The sequence below is a fragment of the Amblyomma americanum genome, chromosome 1, assembly GCF_052857255.1.
Source record: "Amblyomma americanum isolate KBUSLIRL-KWMA chromosome 1, ASM5285725v1, whole genome shotgun sequence".
In the NCBI taxonomy this organism is placed as follows: domain Eukaryota; kingdom Metazoa; phylum Arthropoda; class Arachnida; order Ixodida; family Ixodidae; genus Amblyomma; species Amblyomma americanum.
The window spans coordinates 87,611,732-87,636,516 of NC_135497.1; the positions used below are offsets into that span (position 1 = coordinate 87,611,732).

The 24,785-nt window shown below is 42.4% G+C and overlaps 1 protein-coding gene across 6 annotated transcripts; it reads right to left on the reverse strand.

The window, feature by feature from the left end:
• Positions 1–373: 373 nt before the first annotated feature.
• On the reverse strand, positions 374–24,747 carry LOC144113174 (uncharacterized). Of its 6 annotated transcripts, none has more exons than XM_077646113.1 (6): positions 24,083–24,747; positions 22,132–22,396; positions 19,014–19,105; positions 16,608–16,713; positions 14,853–15,034; positions 374–828 (listed from the first exon to the last, which is right to left on the reverse strand). In XM_077646113.1, the coding sequence occupies exons 3-6, from the start codon at positions 19,083–19,085 to the stop codon at positions 748–750; spliced, it is 441 nt and encodes a 146-aa protein (XP_077502239.1). In that variant the 5' UTR covers positions 19,086–19,105; positions 22,132–22,396; positions 24,083–24,747; the 3' UTR covers positions 374–747. The 6 variants fall into 6 exon arrangements, 1 of the variants encoding a protein (XP_077502239.1); XR_013310669.1 differs by lacking the exon at positions 374–828 and adding an exon at positions 10,449–11,291 and having other exon boundaries at positions 16,593–16,713; positions 24,083–24,739; XR_013310672.1 differs by lacking the exons at positions 374–828; positions 19,014–19,105 and adding an exon at positions 10,449–11,291 and having other exon boundaries at positions 24,083–24,740.
• Positions 24,748–24,785: the final 38 nt, after the last annotated feature.

Below are 24,785 nucleotides of genomic sequence, written 5' to 3' on the forward strand. Positions count from 1 at the left end.
CTTGGATACTCTTTAGCTTTATTAATTGGATTGCCTACATAATGTAATGTACCATATTTGCAACAAGTAACCAGGCAACACAGTTTGTTCCTTAGCTGTGTATAGCAAAGAGCTTATGGCACCCTTCAAGTTTAAAATCTGTGTACAGTAAGGAGATCCTTTCTCTTCACCTTTCGAGGCATTTTGGCCTTTATGGGTGCCGTAAGGGTGCCACTATATGGCTGAGAAGCAAACACAATTGCCTGGTCACTATCGGCAAATACATACCAGTTATCTGTACTGCCTGAGCTTTTCACAGAAATGAAAAGGCTATGTGCACTGACAAACATGCATCAATGTTCTGAACACACTAGTGCAGAAGTACAGAAAAAACTTTATTATCAAAACAAAACACATTTATATAAAGAGCACAAGAAGCTTCTGCCAAAGAACTCCTTACTTCCATCCAAGAAACACTGTCATACCAGCTTTTATTGATGTGTTACGGTGCTTCAAGAATAAGATTCCATTGTAGTTACATCGACCTCCTAATTCTTCCAGAGCAAAGAAAATTCAAGATTCTTGCTTGTGCAGCATTATAAGCCACTATGAGGAATACTTGCACTGTGATGCTGCAACGCTTAAGAATGGGTGCTCAATGATGCATAATAGCTTGTATGCAAGCTTAAGGTAGCTTATGCTGAATATCCACAGAGCTGCCATTATGGAAGTTATGGCGCCAACTGCATCGATGAACCTGCTGACTAGTCACTTTCCTTTGGCGCACAGGAAGAGGTGATCAACCAGCTCAGGATTTTCTTTGGAGAACAGCATGCGTGGTGCGAGTTTCTGTAATTTACGTAAAAAAAAACAAAACAAAGCATTTCACTGCACCTAGTACTACTCAGTGATCCATTTCAAAAACCAACATACTGCTCACTAATGATGTGCGATATTATGTAAGCTAACGCAACCAGAAAACTTAAAATCTGTGCCTAAGGCAAGTAAGCACCAAATGTTATTCACTCCCTGTACCCTTCCAAATAGGCCACCATAACTGTTCCAAAGAAAATGGCCATAGATGGCAATATACGAAACAATGCTTCAGCTAAAAAGCAACCTGTTGGGAAATAGAGAGGGAAATAGAGCTGGGTCAGGCTAGGCAAGTTTGTGCGAACTGTTACAAACATGTACAGTACTCACGGATTGAAATAGGACATTCGGAGCACGTGGCCGTCGCTTCATGGAGCGCCGCCCGTGAGATGCTCTTGGAACCAAGATGGTGCATTGTGGTATGGCGCGAGGGGGAGAACATCTACAAAGCAGAATTGTTCCTTCCAGTAGCCAACGAGCCGGCCTGTGGTTTACCACATGCCTGCGTGGCACTGCAAGGCTTGCGCTCCGAATGTCCTATTTCAATCCGTGAGTACTGTACAAACAACTGGCCTGACAAGTTCATAAGCTGACTATAAATGGCACACAGCACCTTGGCAGCCAAGGAGAGACGCATAGGGTGCTTCGACAAATGTTTTCATGATGATGCTGGTGATGAATTTTTATGGTGCAAGGGCACACAGGTGTTTTTGTCCATTCAGGGTGGGGTCAAAGACCTATTTTCCAAGCATTTCACAGATAAGCTCAGTACCAGGCCAGGGGAAAGCTTGTGCCCATTGTACCACTAATGGGCACCCGGCGGTACTACGAATCGAATCTCGCACGTCCGGCATGTCAAGCGGATGTTCAAATCACTAGGCCACTGCTTTGGTGACAATGTTTCACACAGAATACAAGTCAGGATGCAACAAACATTCATTGTGACATTACAACGGACGTACATTTGTGTCACTGCCAGAAGTGCCAGCATTCATGAAAAAGATCTAACTTGATCAACACACAGCATGCTTTCATTAATATGCCATGTGTGTGACATCTTCAATGGCAGGAAACAGTGCTAATGCACCTGACATATCTCTGGTATCCAGGGCCACCTAACTCAAACTATAAAAAAAAATTTGCACAAGGTTATGAAAACATTGTTATGTTCACCTTCTTAAGAGGTAAAGTCTAGATTTGGGAAAGAATCATAAGAACTTCCAAATTGATGTTTACTTTTCGCACCCATCTTTGAAGAAATGTTGATGAAAGGGTGGGTCTAGAGGAGATTAGAAATACTGGCTTTACAGGTTTGCATTACATCACTAATGTGCAACTCAAACAGTCAGGCAAATTTCTTACTTCACAAAAGTTAGTTCTATTTCAAGCAGTCAGGTAGCAGCTATAGAAAAATACAAACTAGACGAAATGAAGGAGTCATTTTTAAAAAACTGTCGTCATAAAATGATCAGCCTTGGTGTAACCGAGCAAACGAGCGCACTGGAGGATTAAAGATGGTGATATCGAAGAGAGCGTTAAAAGGAAAGTGGTAGCGTGAAATTAGCAGTTTTTGTGAAAACAAAAATGGCATAGGAACTGTCTCACTTTTACAAGGACGACGCAACTTTTAGCGGTTATCTGGCCATAAATGTGTCATGCTAGGTGCCGTGCTGTGAAGAACTGTTAAGAGACGACACAGGGGTGCAAGACCTCAATTTTAAACATTTTTTTCTTGTTTTGAGCAAGTCACCTTGATGAAAACTTCAGAAATGAAAGGCAATAAACTGTTCAACTAAATCCGCCATCATTTGTATTTTTACTTGGACCACCTCAGGGTGAAATAAACGGGCGTTTATGGTTCAAAACACACTTTTCTGCAAATTCAGTATTTTATTTCACTTCGACGTATTCTGTTTCATCAGCTGTAACATTTTTTATAGGTAATACACATCTTGGGAAGCAAGATGACCATTTCTGAATTTCCGAGAGGAAGTTGATTCTTTAAAAAAATGTAAAAAATGGCAAATTTTTACATTTTATTTAAATTAAAAAAATATTTATACCATCCAAAAATATATGATCTGAATCCTATCAAAAGCCAGAATCTGTGCAAATCTCTTAAAAAAATTGTGGAGTGTTTTCTAAAAATTTGTATTCTTCGTCGATTATTGAAGTGCCTGGCTTCATGCCTTTTCGAAATGTTCAAACTGAGCTCAACTCCTGAATAAATTTTTTTCGGTAAAAATATTTTACGCTTAGATTACACACGTTGCGACAAGTTTTCATGAATTTTTTAAAACAAATTGGAGATGGTTGAGCGCAATGTCTGGAACGTTTGGCGTGGATGACCCTTCTGCAATTTTTGCAAATACAGACAGGACAGATATCGAACGTTAGATATTAAAATTACTGTGGTAACCTCTTGTGTATAATTCATATTCTTTCAAGTTTAAGCTGTTCTGGAAACATATATTCTTCTAAGCATAAATTGCAAATATTTGAAGAGACGGGAGCTATATACCACATACTGCTTTTACAGTTGGGGCTTCAGTGTTGTCCGCTACAGCAGCAGACTTAGATATCTTTAAGGTTCATTATGTACTGTGCAATATCAGCTGCAGTTTAAAATATTGTATGCGGTTGATAGCAGGTGACAAAAGTTAGTGGGTCAGTAGTGGTGTGTTTGTGAATTTGTGCTCTCACCTATTGACAGAAAAGGCTGATTTGCAGTAGTCACGCTTCGCTTTCTTCTGCCTTGAAGGACATGATGTAAAAACATTAATGGGTCAAACTCGTTAAATCATTAAGTTGGGCTAGTTGACGTTTGCATGCTGGAAGCGGGTGTCCCCTGCACGTTTGTTGTAGATGTAGTGTGTGTGCTTTCAAACCGCTTAGAAAATGATTCCAGCAAGTTAATGGGTCGTGTCAATGGTTCCTCTTGCCCATGGAGACGTGCAACTTGTTTCTGCATTATGTGAAAGACCACACTAAATACATATAAAGGCCTCCTTTAACCAAGCTGTACAAACGTGCATTCATGGCCTAGGGTTAGCGTATCTGACTCTCAGCCTGTCAGTCAGGGGTTCGATTCCCAACTAATTATACCAATTTTCTTTTCAGCACAATTACATTCCTTTGGAGACTTACATGTCATAATGGCATTTGAGACATGTGGCGATGCTTTAATGACACTGTATTTAATGTTTTAATCAATTTCAATTCCACACCTCCACGTGTGACGTCATGACCTCTTGCCTGATATGGAGTTTCTCTACAGAATGCCGATGGACTACGCCAGGCTTACATTAATAATGCTAAGGTTCCTTCAAAACAGCACACAAGAAATGGGCATTTAAACTTTATTTAGTGGAGCACAGCAACAAAATACATCGTAAACTTACAATATTGCCACAGCTGCACCCACACAGTTTGTAATATTGGCTGACCTGCCAGAAGCTTCTATAACAGCAGAAAAGCCACAGTTGGCTGACCTGCCAGAAGCTTCTGTAACAGCAAAAAAGCCACAGTAACAAAAACTAAAGTGGCACATATGATTAGGACATCAAAGTAAAAAAGACAACAAAAAAATTCACTTTATGCTGAGGAAAATGTGAAATAATGTGAAGGAAACCCAACTTCCAAAAAACTGATGCAAAGCAATAAAATTATGAGTTGAGTAGAATGAACTCTTTCTAAAGGGCAGCAGATACAACATTCATGCCTATGTCACCTCTTACCTGTTGCATTAGTGCCAGCTCAAAAATTTCCGTGGCCAACTTCTTCTTTGCCCTTTTAATGTGTTCTATGGCTCGAATTGGGCAATGCAACCCGCAAAGCAACCACAGCCAATGCACACTCAATGAACACAGAACATTCTTTACATTGTAAAAAGGTTTCGCCGCTGTATTTCAATTGTAAAGGCACTCGGGCTACACAGCTTGCAGGGCGCCCTGAAAATGATGTGCTCATCCAGGCTTTTCTGCCACCATAATTAATGGGGAGAGAGTCAGTGGGCATAAGAAAAACCATCACCTTTCTTTCATTTAGTTTTTTCGATGAACTGGTAACAATGAGCACAATCTGCCCTCCTTTAACAGGCACTCTAGAACCACCATGAGCACCAATACAAGGAAACTAGCTTTCTTGAGAATTGCACAAGCACACCCCAGCTGAATAAGTTCATTGGTTCCAACTGGAATTTTTCCATTTGGGACCAGTTAGGTTTTTGGACACCAATTGGACGTGCTTCCAATTGGTTCCAACTGGTTTCAGTGGTGTCAAAAAACAATTGGTTCCAACTGAAACCAGTTAGATTTTCTCCCAGGACCATTGGGGAACATTCTACCTTGTGCCAGAATTTTACAGGGAAACTGATATTAGGAGAATTGCACACTGTTAGGGAAGTGAAGCTAAACAACCATCACAAAAGCATTGCACACAAGGAACATAAGCTCAGTCTATATCCACCAAACACACTTTTGCTTCCACTTGTATACTCCATTAATGGGACCCTCCTGCTGGAGCCAGTGGTGCTTGTCCACTGAGCGAAATTATTTAATTTACTCACACCCGCGGTGGTAGTGGAAATGATGAAAACAATTCAGCAGGTAAAGCTGCTAATATCTTTTCAACAGAAACCTCTTTAGTTCACTGCTGTATGTCAATAATGAGCAACACGTAGCTGTGACACCGGCCCCCTGAAACCACTGCAACCCATTGGAATGTCCAGTTGAAATCTCATGGATTTATCCAGTTGGACAAGTTGCAGCCAACTGGAACCCAGTAACTCCAATTGGTTCCACTGAATACCAGCTGGAATTCCAATTGGAACCAATGGATTTTTTCAGCTGGGACGTTTCCCTGTATAGCTGCTCGCAGAAATTGGGCACGGCCTGTTAGATATTGTGCCGGCAACTCCTCGAAACCCACCAGTGCCACACCTGCTAAACAGTATGGGATGAAATTTCAGTTTTAGACACCCTGCAAGCACCTCAGTCTCTGCGCACATTACAAATGAGGGAGACATGAAATATGTCTATGATCCATTGCAATGGCTTTGTGGCTTTAGATTTCAGCTGTTATAACCCAAGACCATGGGATCAAATTCCATGCGTGCTGGCTGCATTCCAATGGACGTAAAAAAGAAAAATGCCACTGTACTCTGCAATACCAGTGTACTCTAAAACACTGCAGTGACCCCCATAGCCCACATGCAGTTCTTAGATGCTAAACTCCACAGTCCTAGCTGTTTTTGCATGGAATGAAGCACATTTGCATGTTGTCTGCACAAAAGCCATAATTCACAATCCCTGAGCTGTTGATGTGTTTACACAAGAAAAACCAGTCATTGCCTCTATAACCAGTGTAAGATACCATGCAGCATCAGTCTTTTCTAGCCTTGGTGCACCTGTCAACATGCAGCAAATTGTATGGTTGTTGTCCACAGCAGAAAAGTATTGCAGTCACTGGACAAGCTGAAGTTGGCCGGCAAAATTCTTGATACATCAATAATGCAGAAGCCAGGAAGCCACATGTACATCAGTGTGTAATACCCTCCTCCTCACACAAAATTAGACACCCAGGACGCTATCTCCAGGCATCAGATCCAAATGAACACTGTCCCCAATTTCCACAAACTTCACCTCATGCACCCAACACTATACCCTGACACATGCCCATGGTGCCAGGCCCACCCAACACTCTTCCACATTTTGTGGGGATGCGGGGCAAAACCGAACCACTTACAGACGCAGTACACATCATTGCAGCGTTGGAAGGTGATGCTGACGAGCGATCGCATCGAGGACCAAAGAGCCCTCATAAAACAGGTCCATCTGACAGCTCAAGCCAGTGGAGCCCTGCAATGAGGACCCCACCTACAAGCCTCAAGAAACATTCCTCTGATTTTAACCTTTAAAGTTTACGTGCCTACCTACTGCTGTGTTTCATGCAAAATAAAAAAGATTATGCTTCTCAACTGTTGGCAATTTCTGCTGCTTCAAGTTATTTTGAGCTTTTATGATGAATAGGGACTATTGTTGAGTTTTTCAGAAGGTTATCTGTTTACTTGTGAAATGTGCTGTGTGATATGTAGGTATCAAACATATCACATTCCTGCTGTTAAGGAAGCTTCTCGGCATGTGCAGTCATTCCCTGAGAAGGATGTTTCCAACAAGCATTCAGTTTTGAGCACTTGACTTATCCCATCTTGTCCTCAGTCTGTCTGTCTGTGTTATGTTTGTCCCATGTTTCATCAACAGGTCCAAAACTTTCACTTTCCTAAATACATTCCAAAGCAAGTTTTAAATGCTTCATTGAACTGCTTTATCACAAGCAGAAAGGTGGTTTTTATGTGACAGTACCCTGAGCTACTCTTAAAAAGGAGCCCAACCTACTCAGTGCTAAAAATTACAGCCAGGCATAAAAAGGAAAATTAATCTCATGCGTTACCTTCTGCAGATGTATAACCATGACACTGAGCACTCTGGTGGTATCATTACTATTCTTCCCACTCTACCAAATATACTCACTGCAATATTACAAGAAGTAGATGCCAGCAGCAAAGGGTCTCTGATGCTTCTAGCACACATGTGCAGGCTCCTTTCAAGAAGTTTGGTACGACTGGAATACTTAATGAAGAGTGTTTGGTGTCAAGACGGCTCATGCACCAATTTCAATGCATATTCATTCACGCTATGTGAGAACCTGCTAGAGCAGGAAATTTTTCAGGCTTATTCTTATGCATCTAGCTAATGTGTTCTTCACACGTCAAAGGGAAACTTAAACAGTGTCTACCAAGGTAAAAAAAAAATACCGATAGGTATTGCATCACATATCACCTTTGCACAAAAATTTTTAGCCTAGCGCATCAAGCGTCTGAGATAGCGACAATTAAAACCAGCCTTCACATTTTCCCTCTCAACTCATATAGCAAACAGAGCGAGAAAAAAATAAAGATTACAGACCAGCACCACACTCTGTCTATGAAACTGTCACACAGGCGAAAAGCCTCAGTTGTTTACTTGATTTTTTTTTGCTGCTCACTCTCCTGCTACGTCTGTACAATACAGGAGAGCATGGAAAGGGAGATACCGCAATTTCTAGCTGGCCATTCACCTCGCCTTCCTTGCTGAGTGTTTATGCAAGCCAATGACAACTCATTATTCCTGATGTCATGTGCACTGCATCATGTAGCGTGCAGGGATTCAAGTGAAAGCCTGGCACTGCAGGTACCTCTTAGGTGCAAAAGCGGGAATTTTAAAAAAAAAAACTGCAAATTATTGGCTCACTTCTGAGGACTTGTAGGCGGCATGCACACTAAGTGACATTTACTCTACACAATGCATGCATTTCACAGTCACTTTCTGAACTGCTTTTCAGGGACCCCTCAATGAACTTCAGCTCATGCTCAAGCTAAGTGGCTGTTTGGAGTGAATGTAGAAACAAATTGCTGTAAATATGCTAATTTTATTACAAGAAAATGTAATAGGTAATTTACAAAATATTAACAGCTGTTTCCCTACATTATACACAAACAAATTAAAAAGGACGTCATTACACACTCATAAGATATTTGCCAAATTGAAAAGATGACCAGTTAAATCAGAAGAAATGTCTCTGGCACCCGATAAAAGCTTACGAGCCAAAACAAACCTATCACTCATATAAAGGAGGGGCCCTGTGTGTGCATAAAAATGTGCTTAGAGCCTTCCAGTTGCATGTACAGAAGGCAACGGTTCGAGCAAAAGCAGATTCTCATGAAAGCGCACTAAGCATGTTTACACGGCAACTCTGAAGGTTTTTTCAATACTTTGAGTTACTTATCAAAACACTTTCCTAAGGGCTACCTGTCTTTGGCATAAGAAAGCGATTTTCGAAATACCAAGTAGAACTATTTTAAAAGAGATAAACACCAAACCAAAAGCAAGACTTAGGTTCATGGCCAGGGACAATGCTCCACTTGACACAGCAGTGACCTCACAGACATTATCGGAAAAACGTTGAATGGCTGAAATGACGACAGCATTCCTAAAATTCCTTAGACAACCTTATACTAGCCTAAAAGTTTGATCTTGATGTGGAGTGGGCAGTAACATGCGATTTACATTTGCGACATTGCAAACCCAGTGTTACTCGCAGAAATCACCTGAACTGAGGCCATGGAAATAGCAAACTCTAAAATCGATTTGCGCAGGAATGAATTCCCACACAGCTGCCAAACTTGGCACAAATGATAAGGATGCAGAGGAAAACCTACAGGAAAAGCATCAGAATACATGAATCGCGAAAAACCCCCGAAGTCGCCCTTTGTAAGCTGTACAGTTTAATGTCCCAAAGCAACACATGAGCTATGACGAACACAGCATAGCATACCTCAGCAGAGAGTGAAAAATCATTCCTTCAGCTTTCAGCACAATTGGTAACTGAATTGACAAGAACACTAAACAGGTTATCAGCTAAATTATCAAAGTGCACCTAAGCACCATGTGTAGCACTCCGCCACTGTTCTGTAATTCAATAAACTACCAAGCTTTTCTAGTTCAGCAATGTAGCATGTGTTAGATTGGATTATGAAGGAGAATGTTTGCATGAATTTTTGAAACTGCCTCAGTAGAGCCAGAGTCCTTCAATAGCACTTTATGGTCACGAAACTTCTCCATAAATCTAATGGAAGAGCTTGGTGCACTGCCCAAAGCGGCAGCACAGCAGCGCTAATGTCATTCGAGGAGCATGTTCTGGTAAGCGGCAGAGCGGGTGGCTACCTAGCTGAGTAGAAAGTGACGATTTGTGGTGTGTTATTTTCTTGTTCAGGCATTTACAGTGTCGAAATACTTGAATGCGCATCTTTTGTGGACCATCGAATGCTGTCTGTGAATGATGCCGTTACCTTGTGTGACTGGCTGCCGCTCCGGCTACAGGAGCAATGGCGACAAAATGTTTCTCATCTGATGCCGAACTGACAGAGATGTGGAGATGTACCATCCCTCAAAAACGAAATTGGCAGTTTCAACTTTCGTGTTGCTGCGATGAAAGCTGCTCAAGCTGAAGCCTAGTGCTCTGCCTAGGTTATTCGAAAGCTCCCGCGATATTTACCCAAGCACAATCCACATTCCTGATCATTAAAAAAGTGACACTGTATCGTATATGATGCCTGCACAGCAGCGAACGCTTTGAGTAATTCATTCTCGAACTACTCGGCCATCGATGACGCTGCTGAAGCAGCACCAGTGCCAAGACAGATAGCTCGCTGGTGCCAATGTGTCATAACTTGAAATGCTAAAGAAGGTGCTGGCTGGAATGACACCTTTCCTTCTTTTTTCAGCTGCAGAAAGTACACCTTCCAGTGTGGGTTTAGCCTGGCAAAATATAAAGCTGTCGGAAAACCCCAAGGTGCACACTTACTTATATGTATCGCAGCTTCGCAATTGTATATACAAAACGTGCAGTCTGTGGGGGCAAAAAGTCAACCGACTAAAAGCTGCTATGCTAACACTTCTTTTTTTGCTCTACGAAGTATATGTGAATAAACTGTCCATTCTGTACAAGACATTCACTTGTTCATTTAGTGCATGTACACTGGCAAAGACGACAACGGCTTAGTTGCGAAAATATATTGCTTTATTATTATTATTTATTGATACCTCACAGGCCACGAAGAGCATTGAGTGAGTGGGGAATCAAGGAAAAGGAATATACCAAAATAATAAACAACAATAAAGGTACAATGAACGCGGTACAAGGCAAAAAAACACGAACACAGATTGTTTAAAATAGAGCAAAAATAACATCTGAACAAAACAATAGAAAATACGAAAAAACTGCAAAAAGCGAATATGCAAAGAGGTTACTAGTAGTCAGGTGCAAGCAAAAACAGTGGTACATCAGAGAACAATATAACGGCAACTGAAACTGTAGAAAAGCATTTGAAACAATACTAAAGGGATAAATGCATACATAGGGTCGTTTTAAACTCTATAGGATCAGGACAGGAGAGCCTGATTGCTTTAAGTAATGCAGACAAATTAAATGATTGAGTTTTGCCATATATACGATTGAAACCGAGATGATTATTCAAGCGCGCTGAGGAGCGGAAAGGTGATTCTAGAGGCAGAAACAAGGGGCGGGTGTAAACATATTTATGAAATAAACAGAGAAGTGAAAGTGAACGATGAATTTCGAGTATCTGTAAACCATTAAGGGTTTTAGAGTGGGAGAAACAGGCGAGGGGCTATAATTACTAACAATGTACCGGGCAGCTCTGTTTTGAACAGTCTCAAGCATTTTAATGAGACATTTTTGATGGAGTGACCATATAGATGACACGAATTCCAACTGGGGTCGTACAAAAGTTAGGTATGTGAGCTTACGAACGGAGCTAGGAGAGTTGCGCAGGCTACGGCGTATGAAACCCAGTGTCCTCGATGCTTTGTTGCAGACAGCTGAAATGTGACAAGGCCATGAAAGATCTGGAGTGAGCTGAATTCAGAGATATTTGTAAGACACAACTTGGGATAAAAAGGTGTTGTTAATAGAGTAGTTGAAGTTAGACATATCATGTTTTCTGCTAAATGTCATAGATTTACATTTAGTAGGGTTTAGGATCATGTGCCAGTTTTTACACCAATCAACAATCATGCTCAGATCATTTTGAAGGGTCAGGTGGTCAGTCTCTCAAGTGATCATGTGGTAAACAACACAGTCATCTGCGAAAAGTCGTAAACGGGATGAAATGTTATTAGGAAGGTCATTAATGTAAATTAGGAAAAGCAAGGGTCCAAGTGCGCTTCCCTGTGGTACGCTAGAGGTTACATCACATAGTGGTGAGGAAGATCCGTTGACAACAGTGAACTGTTGACGAAATGAGAGAAAGTTAGAAAGCTAAGACAATGTGAGAGAATCAAGAGAAAGGGCAGCTAATTTAGTAAACAGCCGGCCGTGTGCAGCTCTGTCAAATGCTTTTGAGAAATCTCAAAAAATGCTATCTGTTTGCTGGTTATCGTCCATGTTAAAATGCAAGTCAGTAGTAAATTCAAATAACTCGGTATCGCACGAGTAGCCTTGCCTAAATCCATGCTGATTAGAAAAGAAAAAGTGATTACGTTCTAGATGGTTGTAAATGTGGGAAGCAATAATATGTTCAAGTAATTTACAGCATATGTATGTTAACGAGATAGGGCAATAGTTATCAGGTGAGCTTTTGATACCGGTCAGTAGGCAATTCTCCGGATGATAAAGATTGCTGAAATATACGACACAAAATCTGGCTGGAAATTGAAATGGTGTTTTTAGGAATCTGGGAGTTTATGTCGTCCACTCCGGCAGATGAGGATAACTTAAGGTTTTTAATCAGCGATGCAGTACCCTCGGCACTAATGCTGACAGACTCACTGAATCGGTAGTCAGAGTCAGGAACAAGAGGCATACTGGAATGGTCTTCCTTAGTAAATACTGAAGTAAAAAATCTATTAAACGCAGTCGGACATTCAATGTCATCTAGCAGCAATCCATCACTATTGTGTAGTTGTATGGAGTCTTGTTTACATTCGGGAGATATAGTTCGCCGGAACTTCTTAGGACTACTCTACAAAAGTGAGGGGAGATCATGAGTGAATATTTGTTTTTGACAGCAGTAATAGCAGAACAGTATGTCTTCAGGCACTGTTTGTAGCTATCCAACGAGGACAGAGAGGGAGCAGATTTAGCTTTTCGGTAAAGCGCTTCTTTTTATTTCGTAATCGACGGAGGGCCTTGTTGAACCATCGATTAGTTTTGTCATTAGTTATTGAAATTAGTGGAACATGCTTGTCTATCAGCGCAGAGAGTTTGTGTTTGAAAAGCAACCAGTTGTCTTCGGTAGGTCGTTGGTTACTCAAGGGCAAAAATACTTCATTAAAAAACTTGGTAAGTTCCGTATTAATCTCACCATATCTTGCTTTGCTATAATCTCTAATCCTTTTTATTGTTTTACCTGAAACAAACTAGGAACTAGAGTTTCACACTGAAGAATCTTATGGCCGCTAAATCCATCAAGGTACATAACCGGCCCTATGGTGTCAGGAGTGGTGGCTAAAGCTAAATCTAGTATGTCAGAACCATGGGTATTCTAGCTAATGACTTGAAATAATTTGAAATCTAGAGTTAGGTTAATGAATTCTGTTGCAACAGTATTAGATGAAGACAAATTAACCCAATCTATTTGAGGAAAATTAAAATCACCGAGCAAGCAAATGTTACTGGGCGCACAGTCATCAGCAGCGGCAGAAATGCTAGATCGCAGATTGTGAACAGAATGCCGATTGTTCCCGACTCTGACTACCGATTCATTGAGTCTGTCAGCATTAGTGCCGAGGGTATTGCATCACTGATTAAAAACCTTAAGTTATCCTCATCTGCCGGAGTGGACGACATAAACTCCAAGATTCTTAAAAACACCATTTCAATTTCCAGCCAGATTTTGTGTCATATATTTGAAGAAACAGTTTTGCAGGTGGCCCATGCTATTTCTAGGTCAGAATTGGATGCGATAGTGATGGAAGGTAACGTTCTTTTGATTGGAAGGAGAACCCCGCCCCCTCTTTTGTTTATACAGTCATGTCTGTAGATATTGTAAGCATGGGCGTCGGGAAAGATTTCACCGTCTTCGATACCAGCGTGCAACCAAGTCTCTGTTAAAGCAACTATATCAGATTCACTATCTTCAAGAAAGGACCAGAGTTGATCGCGTTTAGGCATTAAGCTTCTGATATTAGAAAATGAAATGCACAGCTTCGGGGCTGAGGTGGATGACATGGGTTGGGGATGCTCACGCAAGCTGGTTGCATTGCCTAGCTATGGCGAGACTAATGTGACCGAATCACTGGCGCAGTCATACACAATTTTTTTCTCCATTCGAAATATGTCAAATGTCAGTTTATAAGGCATGGATTGTGATTTAGCAAACTTTGTCAACTTGCTTCTAGCTGCACAAGTTGTGGCAGAAAAATCCTCGCGGACAGTAACTAGTATCTTTCAATTTGTGCCCATTTGAAAGGATGTTCTGCTTGTCTTTAAAGAAGGTTATTTTGGCTATAATCAGTCTGTGCCTGTCAGATTTGAATTCGCCGAGTCTATGAACTCTATCAAATTGTGAAGCAGACAAAGATAAGCCTAGGTGCTCTGAACAAACCGCGATAGTTTGCTCTTCAGAATCTGCCCAGTTTTCGTCTTCCACATCGTCGAAGCCAAAGAAAAGTAAGTTATTTTGACACAACCTGTTTTCAGCATCACCACATCTTGAGTAAATGTTAGAAAGCTGAGAATAAATGTTCTGAAAGGCACTGTCAGCCAAAAAAGACTCAGGCTTATCGGGTGAGGCTGTTGGTGTTTCAATGGCTGCAACTCTCAGCATCAGCTGTTTGACTTCATTTTCGGTAGCATCCTGCCTTTCTTTAACACCTTTGATTTCATTAGGTATTTTAGCTTGGCCAGCTTCAATTCTTTGGACAGTCAGCAAAAGAGTTCCCAGAGTTTCCCTTTCAGTTTCATTCTTGAAAGAAGTTAGGACGGCGCTAAAACGACAAAGACAAAGAGGCACGAACACAACAGGACGGGCGCCAACTTGCAACTGAAGTTTATTGCACCAAACCCCTACATTTTATGCATCAACTGAGCCGTATGCATAAAATGTAGGGGTTTGGTGCAATAAACTTCAGTTGCAAGTTGGCGCCCGTCCTGTTGTGTTCGTGCCTCTTTGTCTTTGTCGTTTTAGCGCCGTCCTAACTTCTTTCAAGATATGAACCAACTAGCCCAAATCAAAGTACTTCTTCAGTTTCATTCATAGGCCCAGAATTGCTTTCAATGTCACCCGATAATGAGAGTAGCATACCATAAAAAAGTAAGTAAAGGCGAGATGGCAAAGAAAATAAGTGCTTCAGTGCATCAATAAACTCTCCAGGGCACAACTCCACAAATAGACAATAACCGTTGCTCTTCACACAAGTAGCGCCTTCCAAATCACTAACCTGCAAAATCTGCAGCGGTAAGATTTCCATGGCGATCACGGTGTCGTGCCCGAGATGGGTGGTTCCAGGCTTGTTCTTATATGCGTCGCCGATATCGGAGATAGTAGAAGATCCATGTTGCCAGGTGTAAAAACTGTTGTCGGCCAGGCTGGGAAACAGCAGCAGCCACATAGGAACGGGGCCTGCAAAATCCGCAGCGGTAAGATTTCCACGGTGGTCACAGTGCCGTGCCCCATGGTTCAGAGCTGTAATGCATACATGAGCACATCACCATTCAGAATGGCCTTACTCGACAGGGTTGGGGGCAGTTCGTGGTGCCTAGGCGTAGCATTATCATTTTAGAAATAGCGGCACCCTGCTGGCAAAATGTCAAGAGCTGCGCTTGCCAAAATGGGCCATTTATAAGCTCAAAAGATGAACAAGTGAAAATACCCTCTACTGCATTAGTATCAGGAGCAGAATCGAATGCACTGTGCTTCCGAAAGTTGAATCCTGTGATGCTAAGCAAGGCAACAGACAGCGCGACATCTTGACGCATTCATCAGCTTCTTGCAGAGGATTCGCCATGCTTTAAACTCTTCATTAAAAACACGTCATACAGTGATAAGCGCACCACAGTATGCACAACATACAGTTAAACCAGCAGTCACGTCCACTGAACCCAGGCAAGTGACACAAATTCAGCACAAATCCAACAAGTGCCGTCTGCTAACGCAGACTCTGTCAACGTTCTTAGACCAATCAGTTTCGCAGTTTCCCTTACCCAGCTGCTAGCTATCATGCCTGCTACAGACGTCGCTGGAACTAACAGTGAAGCAGTCATGCTTTTATACATGTCTCAGGCATGGAGTGCTATGCCTCCGGAAAGGAGGGCAGGGCAGCATACATACATGCAGGTAAATTTTTTTTTCCGGCATAAACAAAACAATAATGTGGCCAAGCTGGTGATGGTACATGGTGAAAAAAATATGCTGCTTGGCAGGCACAAGGGCAAAGACACTAAGGTTGGAACGAAAGATGTGGTACTAGACAAGACACGTTTCACCTTCTTGCATGTTGCGTATGTGTCATGCCTTTTGAGCACTTTAGTTTTCCAGGCAGTAAGCTTTTATTGGCAGTTCTAACAGTGCACACCAATCAGATGTTATGACAAAACTGTTTCATTGCACAAACGTTGAGCTGTGTTCTGAACGGCCTAGCATGCCACATGTCGATGACATGAATGCCAGGTGCTGCAAAGTTGGAAAATCAACCAGTGCTCTGACAATTTCTTGGTCTGTAACTTCTGAAAGTGCTGCCTTCAGTGCAAAGACCTTGCTCTTTTTTCTCCCACGTAGCAGTTGTCTCTGATGAGTAGTTTCCGACTTCATCGCCTGTAGGTCAATTTTGTAATTACGACTGCATTAACATTTAAGCCATCTGCTTCCATAAGGATTCTTTCAAGGTTGGTTACAGAGGCTGCAGTTTTGAACGGCTGCTTGTGCAGCTTGCTCTAGCCATTCATGACAGAGCTAACATATTGACATGAGCCTTTGCCATTATTAGATGACTTCTTGCTAGCTTTCTGCAGTAGAAAACTCCGCACACATTCCCGGTTATTTCATTGTGCATATAGGTTCATGTCGCCAGTCTGTAGAAAGTACCGTCACAGTCACTGGGTTACTAAGCATCAGGGCAGACATAGCACTGGTCTCAGCCGAGCAGGAAAATGGTATCAACTCAAACGGAATAAGTGCTCACTTCAAGACGACATACGCAATGTTGAGGCAAGGATTTCCGGACTTATAAGCCTGCATTGCACAGACCCGGAAGGCAGGGAAAGAGGGTCCACGGATGACATCGGGCAGCGTGCAGTACGTTCCTGCGAGGAATTACATTGTCCATTGCCCATTTAGAACGTGCTTGTAATCCTTAAAAATATTGTCATACTCAAAATGACGCTCACATACCTCATACCTGCGAGAGAGCTGTTCTTGCGGCCGAATATATCTGCTCCCACCTTTTGATCTGGCTGTCATTGCAAGGTGGTGTGAAAAAATGATGATCGGTGGCTTCTTTTGCCACTTATGCAGCTAGGTGCAAAGCAGGATGGCATGTGTAACACTCGCTTGAAGTCGTCAAGTGCTCAGATTCCACCAAAAAAGTTTTCGCAATCACTAAGAGCACCATTCAAGCAAAAACCAACTAGCCTGTCATTACTGCAGCGAAGGAAACTGCTGCGCTGGCAGACAATGTAGAAAAGGTCAACTACAGTGCCACTGGTTCCCATGACCACCGCTTCAGCAACGCCCTGTGCGGAACTGCGAAACTGACCTTGTCCAAGAACATTGGACTTTGACTTATCACGCACTGTGTTGCAGTCATGTGCATATTGTAGGCTAATAAGTACACTGCACATTTAAGCAATGTTTCATTGTCCCGTTAGGCACCACAAGTCTAAGCAGCAGCCAGACGATCACAGGTGAACAGCTAGCCATGGCACTGCCAGCAGCGCTGTTTCTCCATACAAACCTCAAGCGCGCTAATATTACGAAACTTTAACAGATACAGGATCTCCGCATCAATTCTGCATAAAATATTAAAGATGAATTAACAGCCCGGGCACAAAAGCAAGTTTTTCTGGTGCAACCCCACCATAGGCCACCAGTGCCACTGCTCACGGCTCCTCGATCGATGACGGCGCCCCTAGCGGCCGAATTTCAGCGGGAGTTTCATGAGCATTTGGAGTATTGAAAGGCTCGGGTAAAACCATCAAAAAGTCAATTCTCCATTTCTAGTTGCTGTTTTCATAACACACTTAACGTAAAAAGGACCAATTTTATCCATTAATTTGTGCAATAGACTACAGGGAAGAAACAACATAACAATACGCTGGTGTTTTACCCCTGTCAGTCTTGTGTTCAAATAATGCATCGTCGCCAATGCCTCTGGCTCATTTGATATACAGCTGTGCCTCGTTAATAAAGATTGACACTTTGGTTCCTCAGCAAAACTGCCCATAAAGTGCGTCGCCCATAACGAATCATAGAAATAAATGATCAGAAATAAAAAAATTGGTACATAATTAAGTTCTGTTTCTCCGCACAGTGGTAGTCAGTGAAGTGGACATTAGGCGAAACCTCAAGAGTTCGAAGAGCATTGTTCTGGTCACCATTACCTTTTAAATATTTCGCCACAGTTTGAAGACCCTAGTGCCATGCATATACATGACGGCGTTACATGGAGTAATGGTATATCTTCTAGAACTCTTCGCATCCCATAAACCACTCATATTAGTCGCTGGCAGCTGTTGAAAGCGGCTTCTCTTCACATCAACTCGTGAAATACAGCAAACCGTAAGGAACATCAACTGGGCATCTTGGCACTGCAAAACATGACAGCACAAAAAAACAAATAAAAAGGCCATCATGCACTTTCGTGCTACCGTTCGCTGCTGTCTTGCTTTCAAAATACCGGAAAGAAAATATCTGGTCGGGCCAGGTAGATTTGGTTCTCATCGCAGTCCATATTAATGCAACAGAAATACATGGACCCCAATGGGCTCTGTGCATTTTCGCCCTGAACACTGTCCGGACAGAGAGTTTCCATATTAATGAGGCATAAATGCATTGAAAAAGTTTGGTCCCCAGAAAAACTGTCCGCAATTTGAGACGTCTGTATTAACAGGGGTCGTATTAATGAGGCACAACTGTGGTCAAACATTAAACAGGTGATTTCATTTATTGTTGTGACTGTTCAGCGGCTATTTTTTAAAGTTGTATGCTACTATAGTGTAGAAAGCACAGATGCTACTAATCACAGCTTGCACTCATTGTTTCCAATCTAGCACCTAGTAAAAACAAGGGATAAGAGCGGCCTTTCTAAGTGCAGAGGCAATGCATGCAGGTATAGGGGGTATTCATGTGATGTCACGGGCATCATTTTGTGGTCCAGGGCGCAGCTTCAGTAGTAGCAGGAGGCAATAATTTCATTAGGCACGTGCAGGGCCTATTGCAGTGCTTCACAGATAACGAAATGGTGGCCGCTGTGACGTCTGTGAATACTCTCCATAGTCTACGTGACCAATGAAATGACGGCTTCGGGGGAAAGCAATATACAGCCATAAAGAGCCCTTAAAATGAAAGTTTTTTTACATGTATATCTATAGAGTGTGTGCATCACCTGTAGCGGCGCCACTGAGGTCTCCTTAGGAAAAGAATTTGGAACTGCAGGCAGGCCAATCACCACAGCCATAGCGTGGCCCTCCGTTGTCACTGCAATTATAGCCAAATTGCATGTGCATGATTTTCTGCTTTAGTATGTCCCACGCAGTTACTTTTGTGGTGAACCCATGTGGAATCATACTGCATGAGTGGATGCGTACCGAGCATAAGAGTTTGCGGGAATGATATCTTGTCCATACGCGCCAAACGCTTGCTGCAGGCGAGTATACAGAGACTTGCTAAGACAAGCAGCCGATTTTAGTACGCTACCTCTTATTACTGCAGAATGATGCCAGCATGTGTTTGCCCCACTATCAATCGTTCTGGCTTGTTTACGATTTGGAGCATTTTCCCTTGTTTACACGAAGTACAGATATTCAGTGTGTTAAGGCAGTGGTATCACACACATGTGATTGATTGACACTGATGCGGGCTTGTGGAAAGGCAGTGATAATGAAACTGGGAAAAACAAATGCATTCAATATTTGCAAGCGAAATTGATTGCCAATATTCGTGGTGAGTAAGCATGCATGTGTTGCTGAACTAAAATGAAGCATCTTTTGTTTTCCTGTACTGCCACTTGGACATCAAATGAAAGAGCTGCGACAGATCGTAATGATTATTTCAATCTATCCGAAGCTTGCTGAGTCTTGCTCGCACACTGTGAAAAGCTAAATATTCAAGTAACTCTTTTTGATAGTTCGTTCATGTTCTTTGAAAAACAACATACCAAAAGGGTGAGAAAAAAGAGAGAGGTGTCTAGACGACTTTAACAAGCAATTAAACTGGCTAAAGTGAGAAGGACAGTAGCAAAAACAAAAAAGAAACGCTTAGGCACAGATTATCTTCCCATACCAATGGTCCATGATATCACGATTCACGATACTTATAAAAGCACGCCTATATTCAGGTCGTGTTATTAAAGTTGGAAGTTGCGCCTTGTGTGTCGTGTTTGTTCTCCCTCAGTCTTCATCTCTTTAGCGCACAGTTGTTTTTCAAAGATAAATATTCAAATTTCTTCCAACACTAATTTATCGCTTGTGAACAGTACAATCAGTCTGATGAAAAGGCACACAACAGACCCGGATAATAAAATTGCATTTCATTTGCCCATGTGCTCCTTTCTTCCCTGCCATGCACATATTTCAAACGTCCATTCATTAAAACAGTGTAGCGGCTCTGCGGGACAAGGACTAAGGTCATGGGAGACAAGCCTGTTGTTGAAAATATGCTAAACTGCCCAGGGCAGACCATTTTTTTAATAATGCAACAGCATTTAGACTGTCGTCTCATAAAAATTTCCAGCTTCTCTGTCATGAAATTCCTCGATTGGTCAAGAAAAGTCACATGACCTTGTGACATCACAACTTGCCCACCATGGCAGATGGCAGTTAAATTAATGACTGGTCGAGAGAAGCCATGTGGCCTTGCAACGCCATCACAACCTGGCCACTGGGTTGTGAACTACCTGCTCCCCGTGGCATGTGGCAATGAAATTAACTAAAACAAATTCAATGCAATCGCCACCTCCCCACCGTGGCACTGCGCATGAGCCTTATAGGAGCTTAGGAAGAGCAGCCCGGGTTTCACAAGGCCCACTGGTGGCTGTGTTTGAAACAGCCACCTGCTGGGACAGTGGCACGTCGCTTGCCACTTCACCAGTAGTGGCATGAAGACTCCCTGCGATCTATGAATGCGACTGAGAAGGTCATGATGTCATCAACTCTATGTGACCAGCAAAGGGCATTGCCCAATTTTTGGAAGTTGGCAAAAATTTGAAAGTTGGCCTAGCCCCAAAGATTTTTAAAGAACCCCCAAAATTTCGGAAGTAGGGCTACCCCAGAAAATGAATTAAGGTGGATTAGTGGGCCAGATTAGTATAATCCCATATGATAATCAAATGGAAGGTACTCTGACATTCTAGAAGGTGATTTAAGGGCAACGGAACTGGTTCCAACCGGAGATTTGGCGGGAAATCTATGTAAAGACTGTAGGAGGCAACCTAAATGCTATCAAATTTTCTTCTTTAAGAATGTGGTTACGAAGACTCCCGAGTTTCTGTCTGCATTTACATAGTGTGCAGATTTGTTTCACGTGGCTTACGATCAAAATCCACCCAAGGCATAGGCTAGAAAATCCAGTCCAGTCAGTACCATTCCATGCAGCACGAACATGTAGTAACAAAACAAAAGAAGCAAAATAAGTCTAGAAATTTAGTATTGTTTGTAAAGCTCTTGCAGAGCAGCATGAGAATGCAAAGGCTACAGACACCATGGCCCTATTGTTCAGGCTTCTTGAGATATCACACTATAAACTGTTGACTGATCCGAATGCAATAAACAGTGAGACCAGCCTAGCAGATAACCAACATGCCCACTGGGGTTTTGTGCAAATCATTTTCATGCTTGTGTTATGTTTTCCTTAGTTTTAATACTTATTATCTCTTTCTCTCTCTTCCACGATGGGCATGGCCTCGAGTACGCGGGTTGGTCCCCTTCACAGCACAATTTGGCGCTGCATTGCAGTCACCAGATTGGTGTTCACGATGTCAACATCGTTCACTATTATCACCGCTCTGACCTTCGTGGCAAGAGCGGAGACAATATCTCTCAATGACACACTATGTGTAGAAGAAACGCCTTTTAACTCGAGATTTTTTCTACGACTGTACTGCTGAAGTTTGGTCAGTTCTGCCCTAGCACGCTGTTGTTGTTTAGAAAGTTTACTGTTTTCCTTCTTTAGATACTTCTGCTCTTCCTTAAGCTCGCGCAGCTCTCTGCGGGTTTCAGCCAGTTCATTCTTGAATTCTTCAAAACTTTCATTCATAAATTCGACTGATACCCACAGGGTGCCAAGCTCATGGTTGAGGTTATTTCCTAAGGCTTCCAACTCGCCATTAAGCTTCCCAAGAAAGCTTCCAACCTCTTTCACAGTAGTTGCAGGCCTATCGAATAGTCTTCCACCCTTTACTTTCGTATAAGATGCGGTGCATTACTCATCATCATCACCCATTGCCGTAGGATGACCCATGCACAAACTGTGCGTTTAAAGAAATACAAGTAAACAGTATTACACACCTGTAATACAGGAAGTACGATGAGCGTTGTGCCGATGTGTCCATGCCTGAATTGTCCTCAGCAATGGTTCGGCCAGGGCCAAGAGGTCAGCTTTTATACGCCCCACCGCATCAGTGTGCTACAGCCAGAGAGCCGGAACATATGCACGTGCGTCGACGCAACAGCCACTGGGCCCGGTATGCAGCCCAGCAAGTTGCTTCGGCAATCGTTGGCACGTGTTGGTGAACCGGGAAGCCGCAACAGTGATCCAGACAGTCGGGGCCAGCTGTAATACAAGGAGTATGATGAGCGTTGTGCCGGTGTGTCCATGGCTGAATCATCCTCAGCAATTTGCCTTTTTCAAATTTCAGATGATTTCAATGCCTAATAAAGTATTATTTGCCCATTCTAGATGTATAAATTTTGAATGGAGATATTAAAAGGACGGATTAATACTGAGAAATTTCAACCTCAGGTTCTTACTCCTTGTCCTAAACATTGCCATTATTAGAATGCCTTACTTTATCAGAAATGTATGCAATTTTTTTACCGTAAAACTGCAAGAGCCAAAAAATATGTTTGCATTGCTTCCAACAGGAAAGTTTACATGCAATTATTTAAAAAATAATCAGGTTGCACAAAATGTTAGTTTACTTTCTGCAGAGATGCGAACTATATAGTGATTTTGTAAAATCGACAATTTCCGCCTATAGTGTGATATATGATTTTTTCCCCAAAATTAAAGCATGCAAAACTACATGATTCCCTTATGTCAACACATTTGCCCATCACATGTAAAAATTTTTTATAGACAAAACATGGTGATGGGACCTCGATTACCGTTCTTATCTGAACACCATATATATCATTAATAGTGGCGATAAGGGGTGCCCCTCTTGTAACTCTCAATGTATGTTCAACTCCTCCATACCATTTAACCCTTCGCAGTTTATTTGCATTCTAATATCCCTGGGTCAGCATCGAGCCCTACTTCCGTTAGAAGGTCCCACAGCGATTCCTGGCTTTCACTGTCATATGCATCTTTCATGTAAAAAAAAAAAGAGCCAATCATAGCAGCCTGTTTTGTGGCATAACTATTTCAATACACTGTGTTACTACCAACAGATTGTCATCCAAATGTCTGCTCTGCCTAAAACCAACCATTTTGCACTTTGCCCAGTATTCCATTTTTCTCTATCGATATTTGTAGCTGTTTTAATAGCGTGCATTACAAGCCCATATGTAACAGATGTTATCATAATCAGTTTGTATGAGCAATTTTTTTTCTCCTCTACAAATAAAGTCCAATTCTGCATACATGGGCATTAATCCATTAACTATCGCATCATATCCTTAATGGCGGAGTAGGGCCGGCCGCGGTACAGCAGCGATTACCTTCACGAAGTTAGCGCGCAGATCAGGAGGGGTGCAGCGGCTACGTCGAGCCATGCGGAGGTAGAACTGCCAGCTTAGTGGCATCAGGTTGCATTATGCCCCAGCGCGCGGAGACTGCATTCAGAAAGTTAGCGGCCGCGGGCCGTCTGACATGAGTAAGCAGTCGTAAATGTCTCTGCAGACTTTTATTGATTACACTGCTTCCCATGGCCCCCAGCGCATGGCCGCATAAATTAACATGTGTGAAGAAACCGTAGAACAAAACAAGAAAGTTTAACAATTAGCGTTCAACTTGTGGCCCGCGCAGCATATGCACGATTATTTGTAACATTACTTTCATGACAAAGATAACAGCAGCAAGTCTAATGATTCCGCGTCAACTTTTTACTGTCCTAACATTACTTTCATGATAAAGACAAAAGCAGCAAGTCGAATGATTCCACGTCAACTTTTTACTGTCCTACTTTTCGGGGTACAGCCCTGAGCAATCGTTTGTAGCACTTTTTCTGACAAACTAGGCGTAATGCAGAACGACAGGCCGCTCTTTTTGCAAAGCATGCCTTGAAACGTGCACTACCTTTCCAGGCAGGTGCGTAGTCGTGCAGGAGGACGCCTCTACGCCTCCACATCACAGCACCGGGTTTTCAATCACTCCGACTTTCACACGAAGACTGCTGCATTAAGAATGCATTCTAATGTATGATCACGCGCACGCAATAACTTTGCCCATGCTTCCAATCTTTAACAATTTAAAATGTGAGAAGGCGCCGGCCTTTTTCCAGCCCTAGAACAACGCACGCTCAGCAGAACATTCGCAGTCAGACGCGGCGCGCTGACAACAGTTAGCGAACCTGCGTACTCCTGTGGTCATATATGCATACGAAAAACAATACGCTTCACCACGGCACTTCGCAAACGCATTCGAAAAAGCAATTTGAAACAGCCGCTGATACACGCAGACATAACGTGGACTGCTGCATGGACCGACAGACACCGAAGGCAGAAGCGCGGAATCGAAACGTTGAACTGCCGAAAGTGTCGTATCAAGTCAAGTTTCTTTCAGCCTTTGTCTTACAAAAACTGTGGGTGACGAAAAAAAAGCGGTTCGCAACGACCGCTTGACAAGCTTCGTCACCCGCAGTAGTTGGCAGCATTATCAGACACAGTTACACATGAGCCATTATACATTGTTAGAGAAAGAAAAAAAAAGAGAAACGACAGGTAAAAAACATTCAACAGAGTAACAAAATACAACCTAGTCAATGAACAGTTCCCTAAGT